The sequence below is a fragment of the Symphalangus syndactylus genome, chromosome 11 (genome assembly GCF_028878055.3).
Source record: "Symphalangus syndactylus isolate Jambi chromosome 11, NHGRI_mSymSyn1-v2.1_pri, whole genome shotgun sequence".
Classification (NCBI taxonomy): Eukaryota; Metazoa; Chordata; class Mammalia; order Primates; family Hylobatidae; genus Symphalangus; species Symphalangus syndactylus.
In genome coordinates, this window is record NC_072433.2 from 15051576 (window position 1) to 15075678 (window position 24103).

The window sequence follows — 24103 nt, forward strand, 5'->3', positions numbered from 1 at the left end:
CAGGGTTTGGTACCAGCACAAACATTCCATCTTCAGAAGTCCTATTGGGTGTTTCAGGTGAGTTCACCTGAATTCAGACCTCCCAGTCTTTGGTCGAAGGTCTATACTTTATTTGGGCTGTTTTTCAAACCCTCTCTCTTTCCTTTACGAATGAGGGCTTCAGTCTCTGTCTTTAGACAGATGATTCAGGCAAAGAGCTCTGCAGGGAACTGCCTCCTTCAGCCTGTCGCAGGACCAGGGCTTCAGGTCAAAGTTTTCCTGCCCCTGTCTACAGCGGAGGTTTGGGTAAGGATTGCCAGTTAGGCACCAGTGGTCTGGTTTTACACAGCATGCTTTAAAACATTGCAGATACTTTCCTATTTTTGAAATTTGGGCTTCATTTTTCATCTGTGACCAACTCCTATTAAACATCAGCTGACTTTATACATAACACTATGGGCATCTTCTTGAAAATATCTAGGAAAGTGGACCCTCCTAACATGGAATAGTCAAACAATAAACCTTGCCAAAACTGGGGATCTTTTGAAATACCTAAAATAATTTATTTTTGTGCACAATAAGAAAAAGCTGGTTTTGGAACCAGATAATTAAAGACCTACTTCCAATGGTACTGAAAAAAAAAAAACTTCTAAAAGAAATCCTGAGACAATTGCCTCCATTCAGGAGTTAAACAGTACATACCCATCACCACCACCACAGGGAATTCCCTAGGTGTTTGACTCCTTCCCTGAAACTCCTCTTGTGACATAGTGACTCCAGTCCTGGAGTCGCTGTGAGCAACTTCTGGTTCTGGGGAATGCCTGGATTTCAAACTATTCTTTGCTCAACTAAAAATCCCGTCCATGAAAACACCGAGGGGATGGGGGATAAAAGAGAGAAACTCAAGTAAATAAATAAATGAATAAAAACACCACCCAATGAACAAGATGGGTCTCCAAAATACACCTTTGTTGCCTAGCTGAAAATTGCTTAGGTCGATATAACAGGTAATTAAAAGACTAATAGTCTAAAATGGGGAAATGAATGAAAATGAAACTACTGAGATTATAAACATGTAGATCCGACCATTTTCTTTAAACCAAGACTAATTATTGATGCTGATGTTGAAATGCTAACATCCAGGGAATGAGCTGAGGCAGCACTCCTGCTGAGATTAGATCTGAATCAAGTTAAAATCCTCTAAATGCTCAAACAGGCTGCTTTGAATACCCAGCAAGATTTAAAAACCCAAAAAAAAAAAAAAAAAGGCAAAAGTAAGAAAGCCTTGTACTCTGTGGTCTAGTGGCTATGATTTTGTGCTTTTACCACCAGGGCCTGGGTTTTATTCCTGATTAGGGAACCAGCTCCTTTTGGTTTAATATTTTTGTAACTTTTGACTTTGCTACTCAGGAGAGTGCCTTTGGTAAAAAAAAAAAAAAAAAAAAAAAAAAAAAGATTTGGCCGGGCTCAGTGGCTCACATCTGTAATCCCAGAACTTTGGGAGGCCAAGGCGGGCAGATCACCTGAGGTTGGGAGTTCAAGACCAGCCTGACCAACATGGAGAAACCCCGCCTCTACTAAAAATACAAAATTAGCCTGGCGTGGTGACACATGCCTGTAATCCCAGCTACTTGGGAGGCTGAGGCAGGAGAATCACTTGAACCCAGGAGGTGGAGGTTGTGGTGAGCCAAGACCGTGCCACTGCACTCCAGCCTGGGCAACAAGAGCAAAACTCCATCTCAAAAAAAAAAGAAAAAAGAAAAAAAGAAAGAAAAAAAAAGCCAGATTACCAGCTGTTTTTCTTGGCTATAATCTGATAATAAAAGATTTATTAAAATGTATTTTTTAAATGGATGCTATGGTCAGAAGTCAACGACTAAAAGTTGATATTCAAGTACACACACACAAACACATTATATACATATATTAATATATATAGTGTGTGTATATATATATGTGTGTGTATATATATATTATACATATTAAGGCCTTTCTGCTTTTTCTCTTTGGATCCTGTTTTGGGGACTATTATTTTCCTGTGGATGGAAATCCTTCATTAATTATCTGCTTGTTCCCTCTGCTTACTTTCTTTCTTAAAAATTGTTCTATTGTTTACTTCTATTCTTCCTGACTCCTTCTTTCCTCTTTGCCATCTTAGGTACCACATAAAATGATCTGGGAGAGATATCTAATGACTCAGACTGTTTAGGAAACGCAGGAAAAGGTGCCACTGACCCCTTTTTTGGGTCATCTGTCTTCCTGTAAAGTCTAGAGAGTCATGGACAGATTCGTCTGAGGTCTCATACCCCACCGTCTTTTGTACTGTGTTACCTGATCTCGTTGGCTTTCAGGAGTACCAGAGATTACTTTGTACTGAGAGAGAACTTGACCTTGGTGTATGTGATGACTGGAGAGTCACTGGCAGAGCTGCAGTTTTGGAGGTGGCTGAGGGCTATTGTTTACAATAAATGGTTATTGCTACAGGACACTACTCATTTCCTTGGGAGTTTAGATGAGACAGGTGAGGTTTAAACCTTGGAGAAATGTCTTTGTAGCACAACGCACTGTAGAAGCATTGTTCAGCCTGGTCCCATGGTGTTTCCCTTTTTTTGTGAGGGGAGAATCCAGGATTCAGTGCAAAATTAGAATGCTTGATTTAAAAAAATCTAAATGCTCTGCCTTCCAACTGTGCCTGCTTTTCACATATTTAAATTATTCAGATTTAAAAACTGCAAATGCTTTGTTGACCCTGTTCCTTAAAGGGCTCCACCTTGAGCCCTTTTGGAAAACAGACACTAAATTAAAAGCTACCTATCTAAATGAAATTGGCCTCCTTATGAAATTCTATGGTAAATTCCTATGATTTTGTGTTACCTTGAAATTCATTTTTAACCTTCCTCTAACATACCCAAATTCATTCTTTAAAAATATTACATTTTCTGTCGTTGATTTGAGATACAAATTTGCTACCCTGTTTCTCTAAAATTCAGTAAGGGCTTCAGCCACATGAAACAGATACACTTTAAACTTTTCCATTTATAAAGACACAGTTTGAATACAACTGTCCTTTTAAACTAGAGAGTTTTATCTGACTCATGGCTAAAGTTTTAAAACTAAAGCTGTAAGGTCTTTATGACTGCCTGTATTTTTGTGTATACATGTGTACACATCTTTTTGTATGTTGTCTATAACACCAAACTGGCTTGTACATAAGTGTACCCAAAAATTAAATAACTAGACCAAATGCTTTTCAAATTCACACAATTTTAGAAATCTTTGGTAAATAAAGATAGTTTAAAAATTGTTGGTAAAATAAAATAGGAAGAGCTTCATAATTTGGACATTTTTTGTCTGTGTTTGCTGGTCAGACAAGTTTATACTATCTCTGCTAAATGTTTTAAGGTCATAAAACTGTAGCTTGTATGATATTTTTAAATATTTGCTTAATTTGTCTGTGAGCTTATGTCTTTGGATTTGAGCACGTAGATCTGGGATCTGGACAGATGGCCATGGTGAGGCCTGGGGAAAAGTCCTCAGAGCCTAGACCACCAGCTAAAAGCAGAATCAAGCTTAACATGGCCTCTTTCTCCCTGGCCCAGCTTTTCCTCCTGGCCATGCTGGGAGGGGTCCGATCCTCCAGTCATACTCTTTACAGCTCTCTCCTCTGTTCTGAGCTCTGTACTTGGTGTGGAAATTCAGGACCCAGGTGGGCCATGCTCCTCATTGCCATCTTTGGATGCCACGTAAATATTAGGGACCTAGGACAACTGGGGAAGACATTATAGATGGTACCTGTTTCATAATTTCCTAATTCTTTTCAGTAATTTAAAAGTCTTAAGATTGTGTTATGTTAAATTAAGTAATAGCTAATCATAAAATGTCTGAGTCATTTCTAAGTTAAAGTACTGAAACATTAATTGTTAAACATAAATTCACGTTTATACACTTTAACATCATATTTTTACATGGCATAGTAAAATAAATATATTTAGATCTGTTAGTAAACAGAAATTGAGAAAACCTCTTTCTAAGGAATTATAAAATGGTTTTCATCAAAAAATACTAGTAAAAAATAGTTCAAAATTACTTACTTCTTAGGTTTTTCACTGAAAATTAGTTACCAGGTTAAAACTGTGATATGGTTTGGCTGTGTCCCAACCCAAATCTGGAATTCTAGCTCCCATAATCCCCACATGTTGTGGGAGGGACCTAGTGGGAGGTAATTGAATTATGGGGGTGAGTCTTTCCCATGCTGTCCTCATGATATTGAATAAGTCTCAAGAGATCTGATGGTTTTCTAAATGGGGGTTCCTCTGCACATGCTCTCTCACTTGCCTGCTGCCATGTAAGATGTGACTTGCTCCTCCTTGCCTTCCACCATGATTGTGAGGCTTCCCCAGACATATGGAACTGTGAGTCAATTAAACCTGATTCCTTTATAATTACCCAGTCCTGGGTATGTCTTTATTAGCAGTGTGAGAACAAACTAATGCAAACTGTAATCAGTATGTGTAACTAAAACTACCAGATATAAGAGAAACATGTCTATATACAGAACATATAAAGAAAATATGATGTAAAGAAAGTTGAAAAGATAAGTAATTTTTTTGTTACATGAGAGAGAACTTTGTATGGTCATAAGGGAGAAGGGAAAGTAAATTTTTGTCCTATGGTAAAATGTAGGATACCACTGATGTTTTAAGCAAGCTGTAGAAGGTTTGTGGAAGATGGATCTTGTGAAAGAAATTTTGTGTGTGATCAAGTTGGCTGAAATTAAAAGGGGATTATTTAGTTTTTCTAAAAACATAACAATTAATATTAAAAGCACACTGATGCAGGGTCAGGATCTGGGGTGTGCTATTAGAATAACAGGGTTACACACACACACTAATAATTTGTTGACAAATAAAGCTTTTGAATTATAATACATTTCCTTTCACTTACTGTGGTTAATTTTCCCTGTCATTTATCATTGTACCAGTAACACTATTTTTTGGGGGGAAAAAGTAAAATGCAAGCATTAAGGGACACATTTGAAAGCAAATATTTCTCCAATACCAAGAACATGATCAATCATATCTTCCATGCTGAACACATATTCTTCTTTCTGTGTGAGGGTGCCAGTTATTTAGTGGTACATAGAGAAACCTATTTTACCCTTAATCCAATAAATCTGATAGGGGACACCACTATAACATATGTCAGTGATTTTCTTTCTTGGAAATGGTCTACTACATATATAACCCCTTCTCTTTATTTCTTCAGAAATTTTAAAATTTGCATAAAAATTTCAACACACTTTTACTTAATTATTTTTACTTGGAAAAAGTATAGCAAATTAGAATATTTAAAAGATTAAACCCTAAATATGAGGACTTTATATCAAAAGAAACGTCATTAATAATCTAATATGATAAATAACATCAAAAGTCCTATTAATACATTTCTATCAAATATAGACGCTTATTATTTTTCAGTTGGATTGTTACACACCTGAGCTTCTGGTTGTACTGTTTGACCTTTTCCAGTGAGGTTGCATTTATCTGAGCTTGAAATTCTTCCACAGAAACATTGTCTCTGTAATAATATCCTTCCATGCTCTCCAGGGCTGTGTAAACAAGTAAACATATTTTACAAGCAATTTTATAACTCAATTTCTCCACATGTAGTATAATTTTATTGATTATTAGTAAATTTAGCAAATAGGACCAATTATCAACATATATGCAAAAAAAAAACTATGTTAGGTCCAAAAATGAATGAAAACTGTTCTGCTCTCAAAATAAATATCAAACATTTGGTGATTTTTCTGTCCAAAAGGCAAAGAAAATTTCTGGTTTAACTGTCCTCTATTTTTAAAACATTTTGTATATGTTGTGGAGCCCAAAATATGCCACTCCAAAATATAACTGTAGGACACCAGAATATATCACCCCAAAATATGTCTCATTGGCATAAGGATTATTTTGATCTGGTTATTTTGAGAAACTGTGCGCAGACACAAGAGAAACTCTGAAAACCCAGTAGAAGTTTCCCTTTGATAAGGAAAATTTACATCCATAAAAGAAACCTCTACTTGTAAGAGTGTCTCCCCCTCTGTACTAGGAAGAGAAGGAAGATGATCACAGAGTTTTATCTGCACAACAGATCTTACCCTTTTTTTATGGTGCTTTCCTGGTCACTTCCCCATAACTGGGCCTTCCCTAGACCCTTCTTCTGTTTCAGTAGAAAATGGTTATATTTAAGCCTAAGTTCAAAGCTACCTCTTTCAGATTTAGTCACTTTTCCTTAGGTATCTCCCATATATACATGAGGTATACATGCTATTAAACTTCTGTTTGTTTTTCTCATGTTAACTTGTCTTTTGCTATGGGGACCATCCCAACTAAGAACTATGAAAGGTAGAGAGAAAATTATTTGTCCTCCTCTACAACATTCTTTGTGAAGCTAAACTCACACTTCCGATGTATTTGATATTTATACACACACATCTATTACATATGACACATATATGTACATATTTGCAACATATGTATGAGAGGCAGAACTGTGCATTAATGTATGTCAGAGGCCTGGCACAGTGGCTCATGCCTATAATTCCAGCACTTTGAGAGCCAAGGCAGGTGGATTATTTGAGGTCAGAAGTTCAAAACTAGCCTAGGCAACACGGCGAGACCCTGTCTCTAAAAAAACAAAATTAAAAAATCATCCTGGCCTGGTGGCATGCACCTGTAGTCCTAGTTACTCAGGAGGCTGAGGTGGGAAGAAAACTTGAACCCAGGACTTTGAAGCTGCGGTAAGCTAGGATCGTGCCACTGGACTCCAGTCTGGGGGGCAGAGTAAGACTCTGTCTCTTAAAACAACAGTAACAACAACAAAAACATGTCAGAGTAAAAAAATGGAAATTTTCACTCCCCATGCATATTCACATTCTTGTATAACCTTAGTTAAGAAATATTAATGTATTAAATAAAAAGTATAAATTGAAATCTTAGAAAATCACCTCTACTCAAATTGTCAGTTAATTTAGTTATAATATCCCACTAATTTTAAATGTATTTTGAATAGCATATAATTTTCCTTTTTAATAACATTTTTGATTCAGTATTTTTCCTTTAACCTTTATGAGGTATCATTTAAAAAATTTTGGAGAGGAAATAAATTGCAGGACAAGGGCCCAGAAATACAAGATTTCCTGTGGAAAAGTTGTCAGTAACAGGAATGGCTATGGATCCAAGTTGGAAATGTAAATTATTTTCCCTCGAAATGCATCACTACTTATGAGCCTCAATTTTTAATAAACAATTTCAAAATTCAAAACAATCTTCTTTCAAGACTGCTAAATGTACTAGTTTCTTAACTAAATCACGAGATTTCTTTAAAGTGAAAGAAACTATCACCATTTTGAGGGGGGAAATAGGAAACTGACTGCTAATTTTAGCCGTGCTATAGTTTTATTAAACTAGTCAGAATTCCAGAACACTGAAGAAAATAATAAAATTTTAAAGATCCATGTCATATTTGCAGATTTTTTTAAATGGAAATTTTAAAAATTGGTTTATAGTTGAGAAAAGCAATTGTGGAAGATTAGGGAGAAAACACACTACATTTACTTCAGTACAGAAAATGAAATTTGTGTGCTTGTTTCACAGCTTTTTAATTTGTTTGTTTCTTATGGCTTCTGGGAAGGAGCCCAGGAAAATTTACCCTTAAAATATGACACTCTGGTAAACTGATTACTTTAAATTAAAGGCTTCTGCAAGTCAGCAGATATTGGATGAGGCTTTTCTCTGATATATCTTATCTGCCTTAAGACCAGACCTGCAAAAGAAAACACAATTGCTTTCCCTATCCTCCCTGGAAATCTCATTATCTATCCTAGAAAAGAAGACTGTGGAATGTAACCCACCTAGGAGGACTTTTCCCACAAGATAATATCTATTTCTCCAGCTCATTCAAATTCCAAGACAATCATTTATAAGTTAATTTCTGTCTCCTGGGCCCATTCATTCTCCCTAATAAACATTTTACTACCTCCTACATTCCCCACCTCCCCCATCGCCTATGAAGAAGGGTATGTAAGTATCTGGACCTCACTGAGTTATTGGGTAATCACTCTCCCATGATTTTGCCCCGTGCACATTAAATAAATTTTGTATGCTTTGTTTCCTTATTAATCTGCCTATTGCAAGTTCATTTTCAGCAACCCTTCAAAGGGAAAAGGACAGGCTTTCTCTCTTAGAACCTACATCTTCGTTAATTAGAATAGTTGTAACTGGCTCAACAAACTTCTGGTCCTGAACACACACAGGAAATAAAAGAAACTCTCCCTGATAAAATAATCCTTAAATACTTGCCATGTTCACAAACTGCTATTTGTGAAAGGTAAATATCCCAGGAGGATTCAGTCTACCAACAGTCATACTTCAAGATAAATTACTCTTACTAGCTGGAAAGCTGATGTATTAGAGTAAAATTCCAGTTTCTGCTGTGTGACTTTGGTCAAGTTAATATCTGAGATTCTCAGGTTCTGCATTTTGACTTGCAAAATAAAAGTACCTACTAATTATGGTTAATGAGAAAGAATTTAATTAAATAATAGTATTAAGACAGCTCATGAGTATTCTTACTTATTGAATGAGTTTTATTTACTAGGCAACATGCCAAATGCTATACAGGTATTACCTAATTTAATTCCAATGAGATACTGATTATGCAGAGTGTGCTTAGCCAAACACAAAGTTTGTGGGACTAAGAGAAGGGTCCATGCAAAAACACTTTGATTCGTGACTTAAAACCAGAAAGACTGGAAGGAGAACAGTGGGACAGCACAGCAGTGGAACTGTAAGGGGAGAGGGCTTGGGGGAAACCACCTGGGAACTAATTTTTATAAAGATCTTGATGGTTCAACTTTGGCCAGAATGGCCAGTCCTGTCCCAAATTTTATATAAGAACAAGTATATAAACATAATTTAATATAATTTTAATGAATACTTCTACAATCTCATACGTTTCCATTTTCATTACATTTTTGACAATATTATTCCAAATTAACAACGCAGTTAAAATTCACAATCACATAAAATTTTTTAAAAATTTGAAAAGTGCCTAACAATTTTCCCAAGAGTCTTGGTAAGAATTCTGTGTCACATGTATAGGATTGTGGGGAGTGAACAAATAAAAGATGAGTTTTATATTTAAAAACTAAAATTTGTATGACAGAGAAGACGAAAGATGACAACATTCCCTATTTTAGCTAAACAACTTGTTTATTTATTGTTATAAAAAACCCAGAACAACATTCTACCAAATTAAATAACATGTTAATTTCAAACATGTTAAATTTGGCATTGCCTTGTCTAATTTCCTTAGTTCTCATCCATAAAATAATATATTTCTCAAAGCAGTATCAACATACTTGGTTGAATATTTAGTTTATTTCCTTCTACTACTTTTCAAGTAGAGGAAGAAAAACATTCCATTAAATTTAGGTAGTCAGCAAAAAAGGAAAACCTAATGAATGTTACAGAAAATTAAAGATTAAATTATTCTTAGACTGAAGCGAGCTACATTTCCACTTACTCAAAATACCTTTCAAGGCTTTTCCAGGAAAGGGATTAATCAGGAAAAACACAGAATCTCTGAATAATAATTTTAAGAATAGTGTCAGTCTGCTAACACTCTCTTTCGATAGCACACTTGTTTGGTTAAATAAGACACGGCACATGCACTGCTAGAATTCCCCAGAAATGGTCACCATGGGTCATAATTCCTCAGAATTGGTCCCAGTTCTTGGGAGAGAAGCAAGATTTGTTGATCCCACTGTGACAAGTATGTGAGAATGGCCGCGTGATACATAATAATGTTTTGTGATTCTAAATGTCTCGAAATGGAGTCATTTATGACAAGTCACTCAGCCCACAGTGAAACTGCTGACCCTTCAACGTGACAAGCACATGTACGGTGGACTGAGGTGATAAGATGACACCTGCCGTGGCCAGGCACCTCAGAGACACCACAGAAAAGTGAAGCCAAAGGCGGCTGAGACGATGACTATGGACTCCTGTGGAGAGCCACAGAAACAGCAAGAAACTGACAGTGGTGGAGATGCCTGCAGAAGCTTGGCCAGGAGAACTCTGAGGCCTCCTCACCATTGGTAGTGGCCGCTGGAAGCTCTGCCAGGAGACGAGCACGGACCCCCATCCCCTTGCCGGTCAGCGTTTCCAGCGAAATCCAGGCCTTCCTTGTGCCTCAGCCAGCCTGCCGGCCTCCTGAGCTACTCACCACGGTTTGTTCCCCCTCTCTTTTATGTCTGCCTGTGTGCATTGAGTGTATTTGCATGATTGTTGGTGTGTGAAAGCCTTGCAATAAACCATGAATTGGAAAGCATTTAATTGGCCATTGAGTCATCGTGAAACCTCCCATCCTCCTCCGATACGAGTTGGCACAACTAGGCTGATTGGAACTGTGCTGTCTGAAGAGAGGTGGGTTTACACCTTCACACAGACTCCTAACATTTTGGAAATCTCCATCCTGGAAACGATTTCTTCTTTTGTAAAAAAGCTATATTGTTTCAATTATAAATATTGTGTAAAACCCAAATGCAAAACTAAAAGATTTATCTTTTTTTTTTTTTTTTTGAGAGGGATTCTCGCTATGTCGCCCTGGCTAGAGTGTAGTGGCGTGATCTCGACTCACTGCAAGCTCCGCCTCCCGGGTTCACGCCATTCTCCTGCCTCAGCCTCCTGAGCAGCTGGGACTACAGGCACCTGCCACCACACCTGGCTAATTTTTTGTATTTTTAGTAGAGACGGGGTTTCACCGTGTTAGCCAGGATGGCTACAATTTCCTGACCTCGTGATCCACCCACCTCAGCCTCCCAAAGTGCTGGGATTACAGGCGTGAGCCACCACGCCTGGCCAAGATTTATCTTTTAAAGAGCCTTAAGAAGAGTTTAGGAGGAAAAAAAATTGAATAAAGGGCACTTAGAAAGTGACAGTGTTTATAACAAAACGTTCCCTTTCATTTAAAAGAGAAAGCACTCAAGTTTCTACGTGATTTTTATTATTCTCAGAACAAAGAAAGATACCTTGTCAAGAGGTAAGACTTAGGGGTGGTTGGTTTGGGTGGCAGCTTTTTTTTTTCATAGGAGTTAAAAAAAAAAAAAACGAGAATACTCAAGCGCATGCTGGCAGAGACAAGACCATATCCTATTTGGTTTAAGCATCACATATCCTATTTGGTTTAAGCATCACATAGCCTATTTGGTTTAAGGCAAACTACCATCAGAAGACCCAGGAAATGGGTATTGAACAACACTTTACAAGGAAGGGATGCTGTACTTCAGGACACTTTATATTCACTACATATATTCGAAGACCTGTATATGATGCCACATTTCTGAGAGGCAGAATACCCGGGTCCAGGAACCAAGGGTGAAAGCACAAATGACCGTGCTTAACATCTGTCGAGGTTTGTATGTGCCCACAAAAACATACGACAAAGTCCTAACCCCTTGGGGCCTACAAATGTGGCCTTATTTTTGGTTTTGTTTGTTTGTTTTGAGACAGGGTCCCACTCTGTTGCCCAGGTTGGTGTGCAGTAGTGCTACCATAATTCACTACAGCCTTGGCCTCTTAGACTCAAGTGATCCTTCCACCTCAGTCTCCCGAATAGGTAGGACTACAGGTGTGTGCCACCAGAACCAGCTAATTTTTTTTTTTTAAGAGATGAGGTCTCACTATGTTGCCCAGGCTGGTCTCAAGTTCCTGGGCTCAAGTGATCCTTCCATCCTGGCCTCAGAAAGTTCTGGGATTATAAGTGTGAGCCATCATATTCAGCCTTGACCTTATTTTGAAGTAGGGTTTTTGCAGATGTAGCCAAATTAAAATGAGGTTCTACTGAATTATGATAGGCCCAAATCCAATGATTGGTGTCCCTATAAGAAGAGGGCAATTTGTATGTAGAAACACAGAGACAGACACACACAGAGGGAAGAAGACCATGTGAGGATAGGGGCAGAGATTGTAGTTATGCTGCCACAAACCAAGGAATGCCAAGGACTGCTGGCAGACACCAAAGGCCAAAAGAGGAAGGAGGAAGCATGGCCTGACAACATCTTGATTTCCAACTTCTGACCTTCAGAACTGTGGCAGAATACATTTCTGTTGTTTTAAGCCACCCAGCTTGTGGTCACTTGCTAGGGCAGCACTGGGAAATGAACGCATCATTTCCAATGACTCACTTGGGTAATGTGAGCTTCCAATCCCTGAAACACTTGGTCTGTGGGTTTCCAAGGCACCCACAGCCAAGAAGATCAATCGCCACCTCGGCAAAGCTGCTCCACCCTAATCATCAGAAGCAAGTAGGGCTATTGTTACACAATGGGAGCCAGAAGGAATATATTTGGCACCCAGGTGTCTACTGGGGTCCCTCTTAGTACTTCCTTGCACAAATTTGATGATAAATGGACAACTGCAGCAATCCTAGTCTGAGAAGGGTAGAGTAATCAGAGGATCAAGCCCCTTAGGGATGAAGGTATTGGTCCACGCCACAGATTAGCCACAGAGACCAGCAGAGGTTCAGACGGAGGGTGAGGCTAATCTACAATGGATAGCAGAAGAGGGAAAATGAGACTCTGTGGCAGCTGTAGACAAGCTGGGGCTGCAAGGGCTATAGCTAATCCTTTTAATTTTTCTCTCCTAAATTATCCCCTCCCCCATCCAGAAAGGAGGCCCAGGGGAGTCCTGGAAAAGCCTCTCCCAGTCCCTACACAAAGACATGGGTCTGACAGGTGCAAAGCATGGACTACAGAGGATGCTCAAAGAGCCACTGGCTCGGATCCTCTCTCAGAAATGGTGGGCTCATTGCCCAGCTGCTGTGATAGCCGCAGAAGACATCTCTCAGCTGTTCACTCTCCAGCCTTTGCTGGAGAAAACTATCCCGCTAGGATCACACCTTCTCCTAAGGACAGCCTGCATCCTAACGACCTAACAATGCAGAAATATTTTACGTTGTTCCTGGACCCAGCCCTTGCTTCAGCTCCCCAGAATCCAGACATGCTGAACATTTGTAAAATGGATTAGTCTAATTAAATAAAGATTAGCTGGATAATTGCACAGTGTTTCATAATCCACACAGACCTAGAGTGGTTTCTCACTTTTGGTGGACTCCAGAATCACCTGGAAAGCTTCTAAAATATCCTGGTATCTGGGCTCCACTTCTCAGAGATTCTGCCTTAATGGATTTTGCATGGGGCAGAGCCTGGGTATTCTCTAAAACCTTTCCAAGATCGTTAATGTGCAGCTAAGTACTGAAAACCGCTGACAAATCAGGAAATTTAGTCAGTGGGGAGCGTGTAGAGAAGTGGCCCTGAATATTTATCCTCTTTGTACTCTCATTTTCTGCCAACTTGTAGTTGCTTGCTTTATCTCACCAAGGGCTGAGGGATCCCAACAGCATTCCGTGTCCTGTAGGAAGCACTTAGGAATACCAGCCAGAAGATTGTTTTAGCATGACTGGCACATTCTAGCAGTTTGGTTGGTTAGGCTTTGCACTTACTTTCCTGTCCAGCCGTTTCTCTGTTCCTTACCTTGAAAACCTGTATCACTTCTGTCTGCCTAGGTTCCTGTTCTTCTGCAGTTCTTGCCTTCAGCAATACACATTGGCTGCCAACCCTGCTCACTTCCAACCCTGAAATTCCTGATCTAATAGCTGGTCCCATCTCTGCAGGATGCCCCATCAACTACTGTGCCCTCCTTTTCCCAGTGATCCATGGAGGCAAGGAAAATGAGAAAGGGGTGACACATTTGCTTCCTGTTCTACTCTAAGTATATGGTACCACAGACAACTTTAGGAGGGTTGACTTTAGTAAATTTCCTAGGAAAATTTCAAATTCATCCATTTCTTCTATTTTTTTATTTGCTAGCAAAGAGTCATGTATATACAAAACTAAAATGCTTTAAATAAACTTTCATTTAAAGCATTTAAAGGAAGCATTTCATTTAAAGCATTTAAAGGAAGAGATGACATTTGGAATCTCTTTCATTTACCACTGCCTTCAATTACCAGATGGTAATCTCTACTCAAACTAGGTCTGATTTTCCTGTACTTCTCTCAATCTGATGAATGCTAAGCTACTAATGATTCCTCACGGGAGTTTTATAAAGGCAGAAGAACTTCTGCACCCCCCGTAAATAAACAACCTTATCACTGACAGATTTTTAATGGTACAGAATGTTTCCCATCTTGTTTACCTATCTGTGACCTCAACTGCAGAAATATTTCTACTGGTACTTATTCACATCATTTTTCATATTTTGCTGCTGGGAGCATACCAAAACCTAATGTTTGCTATAGCTTTTCTTTAAATTACATTTTAAAAGCTATAGTGCATTCACTGAAATAATACATATTTAGGGATTATTTTTAAATTGGCTTTTGCCAAAGTTATAAAATAGAGGTCGCTTGCAAAATAATTCTTTGCCTGTGTGTACATTTGCTGTTGGATATGATTATTCAGCTATTTATGGCTGACGTGTCACAGATGCAATAATTTTTTTAAAGATGCTTAGTGCCATCTGTCATCTCAGTAATAATTTCAAAGACAAAATTTTTAAGAAGAGAGAAATAAAGGAAAAGAGTCTTTAACAATTGTAAGTCCTGGCTAAACCCTGTAAAAGTTAACATTCCAGACCAACATCCGTCCCTATCTTCTCAAACTAGTTATCCCTGTAATGGCTATTTATTTATTGATTGAAGCAGAGTCTCACCCTGTTGCCCAGGCTGGAGTGCAGTGGCACGATCTCGGCTCACTGCAACTTCTACCTCCCAGATTCAAGCAATTCTTGTGCCTCAGCCTCCCGAGTAGCTGGGATTACAGGCGCATACCAACACACCTGGCTAATTTTTGTATTTTTAGTAGACACAGGTTTCCACCATGTTGCCTGGGCTGGTCTCTAACTTCTGACCTCAGGTGATCCACCTGCCTCAGCCTCCCAAAGTGCTAGGATTACATGCATGAGCCACCAAAACTAGCCCAACATATTTTAGATTAAATTATTCTTCTAACTTGTCTCCAAAGGTCCATTTTTGCCCACTCTTCTTTTTTTTCTTCTTCTTCCTTTTCATTATAGAATCTGGATTACCTACACTGACCCTGTCTATAAATCACAGTCCTCCAAACAGAAATGAAAATACGTTCTAATAACTCCTAAAATCATCTCTTCACTGCAATCGTCATCTGTTGAAATGTATTCCTGCCAAGTATGTTTGAGGTACTCACAGTTTTTAAACTACGGTAATTGAATTCAGGGTTTTAAAATAATATGCACATGACATGTATTAGTCTGTTTTCACACTTCTGATAAAGACATATCCAAGACTGGGCAATTTACAAAAGAAAGAGGTCTAATGGACTTACAGTTCCACATGGCTGCGGAGGCCTCACAATCATAGTGGAAGGTGAAAGGCAAGTCTCACACGGTCGCAGACAAGAGGAGAGGGCTTGTGCATGGAAACTTCCATTTTTAAAGCCATCAGATCTCGTGAGACTTATGCACTATCGTGAGAACAGCATGGGAAAGACCTGCCCCCACTATTCAATTACCTCCCATCAGGTCCCTCCCACAACACATGGGAATTCAAGATGAGATCTGGGTGGGGACACAGCCAAACCATATCATGGTATAATGAAAAATTTTCATTTAGTAGTGAATTTAGATTTCATATGCCTGTCCATTCTTTAGTTATATAGATAGATGGATTTTATTCCCTCTACTCTTCTCATTTTTTATTAGAGCATTGAAATTCCACAGCAAAACCAATGTAGTTCTTGAAAATTCAAAAGAAGAAAAAAATAAAATTCCCTATGGTATCATTCAGAGAAACTGATACAATCTTGTGACATGACACACATTTTTTTAGAATGTGGAGAGAAATAATAGACTAGAGGACACACCACAATAATCAAGACTTCTGATCTTTTTTAGGTAGCATTTTATGACCCCAAAATAAGAAAGATTCAAGACCTTCCCTCAGAAACAGAGTTCACTGCAAGAATTTTCTTGCTCATGCTAACCTTAATTTATTCTACTGCAGATGTTGATAGTCACTCTTGGGAAAAACAAAATGGCAAAGGAATATATATTTTCTGACCAAAAAGAAAAGTTGACATAAAGAATTTTAAAAGCATCAATTTAACCATCCATTGATACTGAAAACATTTAACATACATATATGTAGGTATAGACACACATGTGTGATATAATTAAGACTAAAGTATAAATTCTGTTTAATAATCTGCATGCATATATTAACTTTTTCTATCTCATAAAATATTTTAACCATAAAACTGTAATGATTTTACCATAATTTAACTTACTTAAGCAGTTTATTTAACCGAAATTATTTTATCTTTATTTACGCCACTCATGTCTTATTTCTCCATTATAAATAATGCTGCAACTGTATTTGGTAAATATTTAAATCATGCATTATTTCCTTAATAAACATTCCCAGAAGCAAATATATTAGCTAAATGATATTTTCAAATTAATTTAAAAATCCCAACTGTTAAAATCACATTCATAAAAGCATTAATAAAGATAAAATAATTTAAGTACAGCAGCCATCAAAAGAAAAACAGTTTACCTTGTGCAAAAAGAACAGGATGAATTTTAAACCCTCCTCCATTTTTCAACCGTTGAGGAAGTTGTTCAAAATGATAACTATCAATGTAGAAGTAAACTTTCAGAGCTTGCCGACTTCCTTCTGCTTGATATGTAAGAGGAACATCTAAAATGAGATTTAATAGTATATTACTTCCTAAAATAAGGATATGCTAGATGGTATTTTTGTTAACCTTCAGAAAGAATCCTGAGAATTACTTGACACCAATATATTAAGCGTGATCATGTTTATCAAGTTGGGATTTGACATACAGTGCTATTCAGTGAAAGAATATTAAATCAGTTCTCATTAGTTAAAGCAATGGATTTGTTACTATATTATAAAAATTCCATAATAGGCAACTTTGTTACATTTTGACATATCAGATGTCTCACTTAACTAAATGAGGTGTTTAGCTACACATGGTTTGGATTCAAAATCTCCCAGGGCAGCTGCTTCATTCACATTTTAGTCAGAATGAGTCCTTGGGGTATACTTCTTAAGTAGTGTGCAAGAAATTGAGTACACAGCAACCACTACCAAAATTAGCATGGATTCTGCAAGCTCTATTCCCTGAGCACCAGATTGGAAATATATTATCCTTTGTTGATGCCCCACAGTCATTAAAAATTGTCCCAAGTCTTGTAGCTATTTTCAAAGATCCTAAATTTAATTACTTAAAAAAAAAACAATCAACTTGAAAACTAAATTTCAGTAGGAGTATCTCACAATGCTATCATACATCCTCTCCATTTTATGATACTTATCCATGACAAATAATTCTGTCTCATTAGAAAAGAATGTAAAATCATCCTAAAAGCCTGAATAGTCACAATAACCAGTTAAAAATTAAGGACAAACAAATGTAATTGGCATTTAATACATGTTCCTCACTTGGTATTTATAACTTCTAACCTGCTTCTTGAAATAAAACTATATATAAAAGTAGAGTTTGGGCTGGGCACGGTGGCTCACGCCTGTAATCCCAGCACTTTGGGAGGCCGAGGTGGGTGGATCATGACGTCAGGAGATCGAGACTATCCTGGCTAACACAGTGAAACCCCATCTCAACTAAAAATACAAAAAATTAGCTGGGTGTGGTGGCGGGCGCCTGTAGTCCCAGCTACTTGGGAGGCTGAGGCAGGAGAATGGTGTGAACCCGGGAGGTGGAGCTTGCAGTGAGCCGAGATCGCGCCACTGCACTCCAGCCTGGGTGACAGAGTGAGACTCCACCTCAAAAAAAAAAAAAAAAAAAAAGTAGAGTTCAAGGTTAAATGGCATCTATGATCACAGATTCCAGGCTCCTTATTAAATCTATCTATTTAATTCTGCATACCAATAGGGAAACATGTCATTAATATCTATTTATCTCCTTTATGCCTTATAAAGTACTTGTTTTATTTTTGTTACTATTTTTTTAAATAAAGACATGAAGCATTTGATTTAGAAAAGAGAATGAACAGGTTTCTCACCCAAAGGGTTGAATATTAATAGCATTTTAATAATTGGGAAAATTCTTTTTTTCTGATTTCTCAAATAAAAACTAAAAGAACCATGGACACTAAATAAAATACAGATTTATACCTACTAAATATCTGTATCCTCTAGTTCCCCTTTTCACACACTGTCTCACATTTATATTTTAATTTGTGTTAAATTCCATACCCTTCATCTTTGGCATCAATATAGGCAACCTCTATGCTAACAAGTGGATAATGTTATTGAAAGAAAAATAGTGATAATGATACAACAGTTGGAGTTTCATATTATAGAACCAACATAGAACAAATAAAGATGTTATATTAGGAATCAAGGAACTAAAACTTAATGAAAATTATAAAGTATATTAATTTACAGTGAAGTTCAAACTAAGAGCACTAAAACTCCTGGGCTCAAGTGATCCTCCAGCCTTGGCCTCCCAAAGCGTTGAGATTACAGGCATAAGCCACCACCACACCCAGCCCATTACCACTCCTTTCAACATCATACTGGAAGTCCTAGCTATTGCAATCAAATAAGACAAGAAAAAAGAAACTATGAAGAATGGGAAACGAAAACATCAACAAAAAAATGCTCCTGGAACTACTAAGCAATTATAGCCAGGTTGCAGGATACACGTTAATATAAAAAAGTCAATTCCTTTCTTACATACCAGCAGTAAACAAGTGGAATTTGAAATTAACAACATAATGCCATTTATATTAGCACCTCCCCAAAATAAAATACTTAGGTATAACTCTAATAAAATATTACAAGATCTATATAAGGAAAACTAAAAAACTGGTGCAAAAAATTTTTTAAGAACTCAGTAAATGGAAAAACATTTTATGTTCATGGATAGGAAGATTCACTATTGTCAAGGGGTCATTTCTTCCCAGCTTGATCCACAATGTCAGTGAAACACCAAGTAAAATCCCAACAGGTTATTTCTTGGATATTGACAAACTAATTCTAAAGTTTATATGAAAAGGCAAAAGACCCAAAATAGCCAACATAACATAGAAAAAGAAGAACAAAGTTGGAAGACTGATACTCCTTTAATTTAAGACTTACTATAAAACTACAGTAATGAAGACAGCATGGTATTGGCCAAAGAACAGACAAATAGATCAACGAAATAGAACAGAGAGCTCAGAAACAGTCTAACATATATATAGTCAACTGATCTCCGACAAAGGAGCAAAGATAATACAATGGAGCAAAGAAAAGTCTTTTCAACAAATGTTTCTGGAAGAACTGGGCATCTACATGCAAAAACATAAATCTAGACACTCACCTTATATCCTCCACAAAAATTAACCCAAAATGAATTATAGACTTAAATATAAAATGAAAAACTATACAATTCCTGCCAGATTACATAAGAGAAAATTTAGATGACCTTGGAAATACTGATGACTTTTAGAAAGAACACCAAAGGCACAATCCATGAAAGAAATAATAGATAAGCTAGATCCCATCAAATGTAAAACTTCTGTTCTGCAAAAGACATTGTCAAGAGAATGAGAAAACAAGGAACAGACTGGGAGAAAATATTTGCAAAAGACACATCTGATAAAAACTGTCATCCAAAATACACAGATAACTCTTCAAACTCAACAATAAGAAAACAAACAACCCAAGTGTATTAATCCATAAAAATGTCTAAGAGTGAGTAATTTATAAAGAAAAGAGCTTTAATTGGTTCACAGTTCTGCAGGCTGTACAGGAAGCAAGATGCTCACATTTGCTCAGCTTCTGAGGAGGCCTCAGGAAACTTATAACCGTGGCAGAAGACGAAAGGGGTAGCAGGCACATCATATGGCAAGAGCAAGAGAGCAAGCGGGGAGGTGCTACACATTTTAAAACAACCAGCTCTCATGAGAACTCATTATCATGAAGACAGTACTAAGGGGAAGGCACAACATCATTCATGAGAAATCCACCCCCATGATCCAATCACCTCCACCAGGCCCCACCTCCAACACTGGGGATTACAATTAAGCATGCGATTTGGGTAAGGACACACATCCAAACTATATCACCAATTTTAAAAATGGGCTAAAGACCTCAACAGACAACTCTTTCAAGAAGATACAGAGATGGCAAATAATCATATGAAATGATGCTCTTATCATGTTATCAGGAAAATGCAAATTAAAACAGTACTGAGCTACCACTATACACTCATAGAGGGGCCAAAATCCAGAACACTGACAACACCAAATGCTGACAAGGATGTGGAGTGATAGGCGCACTCATTCATCACTGGAGGGAAAAATGTAGATTTTCCACAAAATAAATTTCATTATATAAAATTTAATCCTTTAGCTAGTTTAGTCCTCTCTCACTAATTAAATAATATGATATGGGAGTACCTTGTAGTTTCCTTATCACTAAAGTGGTTAAATTGCCCATTTATGCCTTTGTATTTCTTACCAGTCTCCATGCGCATAGCCACTCTGGAAAACAATTTGGCACTTTCTTGCCAAACTAAGAAGCTCTTAACATACGATCCAGGAATCATGGTCCTTGGTATCTACCCAAAAGAGCTGAAAACTTATATCCACATAAAAACCTACACATGTGTGCTTATAGCCACTCTTCATAAATGCCAAAACTTAAAAGCAACCAAGATGTCCTTTGAATGGATAAACTGTGGTACATCCAGCCAATGGAATATTCTTCTGTGCTAAAAAGAAATGAGCTATCAAGCCATGAAAAGACATGAAGGAAGTTTAAATGCATATTACTAAGTGAGAGAAGACAATCTGAAAGGCTACCTACTGTATGATCCCAACTATATGATGTTCTGAAAAAGGCAAAACTGTGGAGAAAGTAAAGAAACTCAGTGGATGCCAGGGGTTGGGTGCAGAGTGGGAGGGAGGAGGAATGAACAGGCAATCCACATGGGATTTTAGGGCAGTAAAAATACTCTGTATGACACTATAATGGTGGATACATGTCATTACACATTTGTCCAGATCCAGAGAACGTACAGCTCCAAGAGTGAATCCTAATGTAAACTATGAACTTTGAGGGATTATGATATGCTAATACAGTTCACTGATTTTAAGAAATGTACCTCTATCGTGAGGGCTATTGACAGTTGGGGAGGCTGTGCATGTGTAGGGACAGGGGTATGGAAAATCTCTGTACCTTCCTCTCAATTTTGCTGTGAACCTAAAAGTGTTCTAAAAATATAAGGCCTTTTTAAAAAGTGCATAATACTAATGTGGAGTTGAAAATTGTTGCCTTTTATTTGTGGAAATTTATTAGCTATAAAAAACAAACTTGATAATTAGGACTATATAATATTTAAATGTTTCAAAACCAATATTGCAAAAGGAAAAGGTCTCTGGTAGCATCCTATAGAAGGATTCATCCCAGAGAGGAGTTTCAACAGTGCCATCCCATCCTTGTAAACACAGCCTCTAATCATTGAACGGGCCCGTGAGTTTCAAAATAAGTCTTTGACTAAGAAGCTGTTAGTTCCGTCTGCCTTGGTTGCTCTTCCCTGACTTTCTGCAGGGTTGGGTCTTTCTTATGCTTCAGATCTCAGCTTAAAAGCTACTTCTGCAGAGAATCCTCCACCAGTCACCCCTTGAAGGGCTGCCTCGCCTTTTTTCTTTATGCATCTGCTTATTTCCTTCATAGGATTTATCACAGTTTTATTTTTAAGTTGATTTCTTATTGATTGTTGATTATTCATTCCTCATTCATTATTGATTCCTAATTCCTTATTCCCAACTAGGCTGTCAGCTCCATGAAGACAGGAACCATGCCTGTCTCACCCATGATGGCACCCACACCTCCAAGCACAATGCCTGGTCCATATAAGGATAGTGGGTACTCACACATATTCATTCTCCTAATAATAAACTACTATAAAATGACCCATATCACCATTGAAAAGGAGAAGACCTGCTGTCATTACATTATTCTCCTAAACTGATGCAGATTTTCCACAAAATAAATTTAATTATAGACAAACTTACCATTTAGCTAGTTTATTACTCCTTCACTGATTGTGTAATAAGACATGGGAAGCACCTCGTATTTCCCTTATTACAAAGTGGTCAAATTGCCCATTTACTTCCTTGTATCTCTCATGAGTGTCTAAGCTCAATGCCAAAAAAAGCCTTGTTTCATTTGCACACCATGATATCCCTAGAACTTAGTTCAATACTTAGCATGTTATATATATTTAATAATTATTTCTTCAATGAAAATGAACTGTCTTTAATCAAGATATTTGACTTCTACTTGCTTGGCATGCCATAATTCTTCAGAATCTCATTATTCTTTTCATGCAAAAGTGAGATTATAGGTGATGCTATAAATATAGCTTTTGAGAAGAATGCAAAGTAATAAAGTAAGAAGGATGAATTCAAATACTTACTGAATACTAGTATAGACATATGTAATGCTAGAGTCTTTCAAATACATTCTTATTTAAGTTCCTCAACGCTGTGAGTTAGGGAAAGCTATAGTTCTCATGCTTAAAGATAAGAATGAAGCCAAGATTTGGACCTGGATTTCTTGACTTCAAAGCCAATGGTGTCTTTACACCTTCATGCTTCCCCCCTCTCTGTACTTAGTCCTCCCTCAAAGGCATGCAGCCAACTAGTCTCCATCCCAGTGATACAGAATTAATTAGTGAATCTGACTTCTCCGCATCTAAGTAACAGAAAGATCAAACTACATGCAATGCATAATAAAAGCTTCATTTTCTTACACCACTTAAATAAGATGTGATGACCTCTGAATACAGAATAATTTTCTTATTTCCTGCATCAACTTAAAATAAGAATTATATTCCTATCTTCACTTTTTAGTGTTCAATAGTGCAGCACTGGAACGAGCCCCTCACTAGAGAACCATTTGCAGAAGTTGAGGTTACACTTTGAAGAGATACACTAAAATGTATTGCCAAATATATTCAGAATGGCTGTATGTGTTATAGTGACATCTACATTTACATATTATTATTACTTACATGGTCTCAATTATTTTTTATACTTAGTATGTGTTCCAAAGTTAAATCTTTCACAGTAGATATGCAGTAAGGAAGTATTTTATCAAGCTTATGATATTGGTTCTTCTCCTACTTGTTCAACAGACCATTTGCCAATAATGTCATAGGAGAACCATGGAAACAGTACTCCTGTGAGCTTACAGTTCCTCAGGCGAAACTTTAAACAACACATTGGGTTATATCACGAAAAGAGTTCTCTCTGCCTTTAGCAAAACTATGCCCACGTTATTCAAGTAAATGAAAATATATCCTATTCTATACATATCCACAGCAAACCACACGATTTGTTCAAATAATATTATCCTTATCAAATAATACCCTCTGCCAGAAAAATTCTTGAATAAATATAACCTAAATTTCTAACTTTGTGCTTCTTGTTCTCTTCCTCATTCATCAGAGGAAATGAAACTTTAATAATATTCTGTTCTATTTTCATAAATTAAACAGTATTGACATTGCTTTATTTTTAAATAATCTCCACAGCTACCCTCCAGGCCAAGTCACCATCCTCTCCCACCTGGGAGAGGTAGCTTTTTAACTGATCACTGGGCTTCTGCCCTTGGTCCTAGAATAGTCTATTTAACACAGCAGTCAGAGACAGCCTTTTAATATGGAAGCCACATCCCATCATTCATCTGTTCAATGTCATGGTTAGGAAGCAAAGCTCTTTCAACAGCTGGCAAGCCCTGCATAGTCTGGCCTCCTTGCTGTTTCCATCTCTTTTTCTGTTCCCCTCACTTGCTCCACTTGACCTATGCAGGCCAACTTGCTATCCTGAGAGCATGCCATGTCTGCTCCCAGCCTCAGAGTCCAGTGAGCCTGGGACACTGCTCCTCCGATATCTCCACAACTCCCTTAACCTTTTCAGGGCTCTGCTCTCCTTTTAGGTAAAGATTCCTCCCTATCCCATTCATTATCTGCAACCTTTCATCTGCCCCT

The 24103-nt window shown here is 37.5% G+C and overlaps 1 protein-coding gene across 3 annotated transcripts in view; it reads right to left on the minus strand.

Annotated features, from left to right (window-relative positions):
* The window catches only part of PREX2 (phosphatidylinositol-3,4,5-trisphosphate dependent Rac exchange factor 2), a 284434-nt gene that overhangs the window by 70979 nt on the left and 189352 nt on the right, over nt 1-24103 (minus strand). For all 3 annotated transcript variants that reach the window (XM_055298134.2, XM_063612655.1, XM_055298135.2), the window contains exons 34-35: nt 16630-16773; nt 5473-5587 (exon numbers count right to left, since the gene is read on the minus strand). In XM_055298134.2, coding sequence (XP_055154109.1) covers nt 5473-5587; nt 16630-16773 — 259 coding nt within the window. The remainder of the gene's footprint in view (nt 1-5472; nt 5588-16629; nt 16774-24103) is intronic.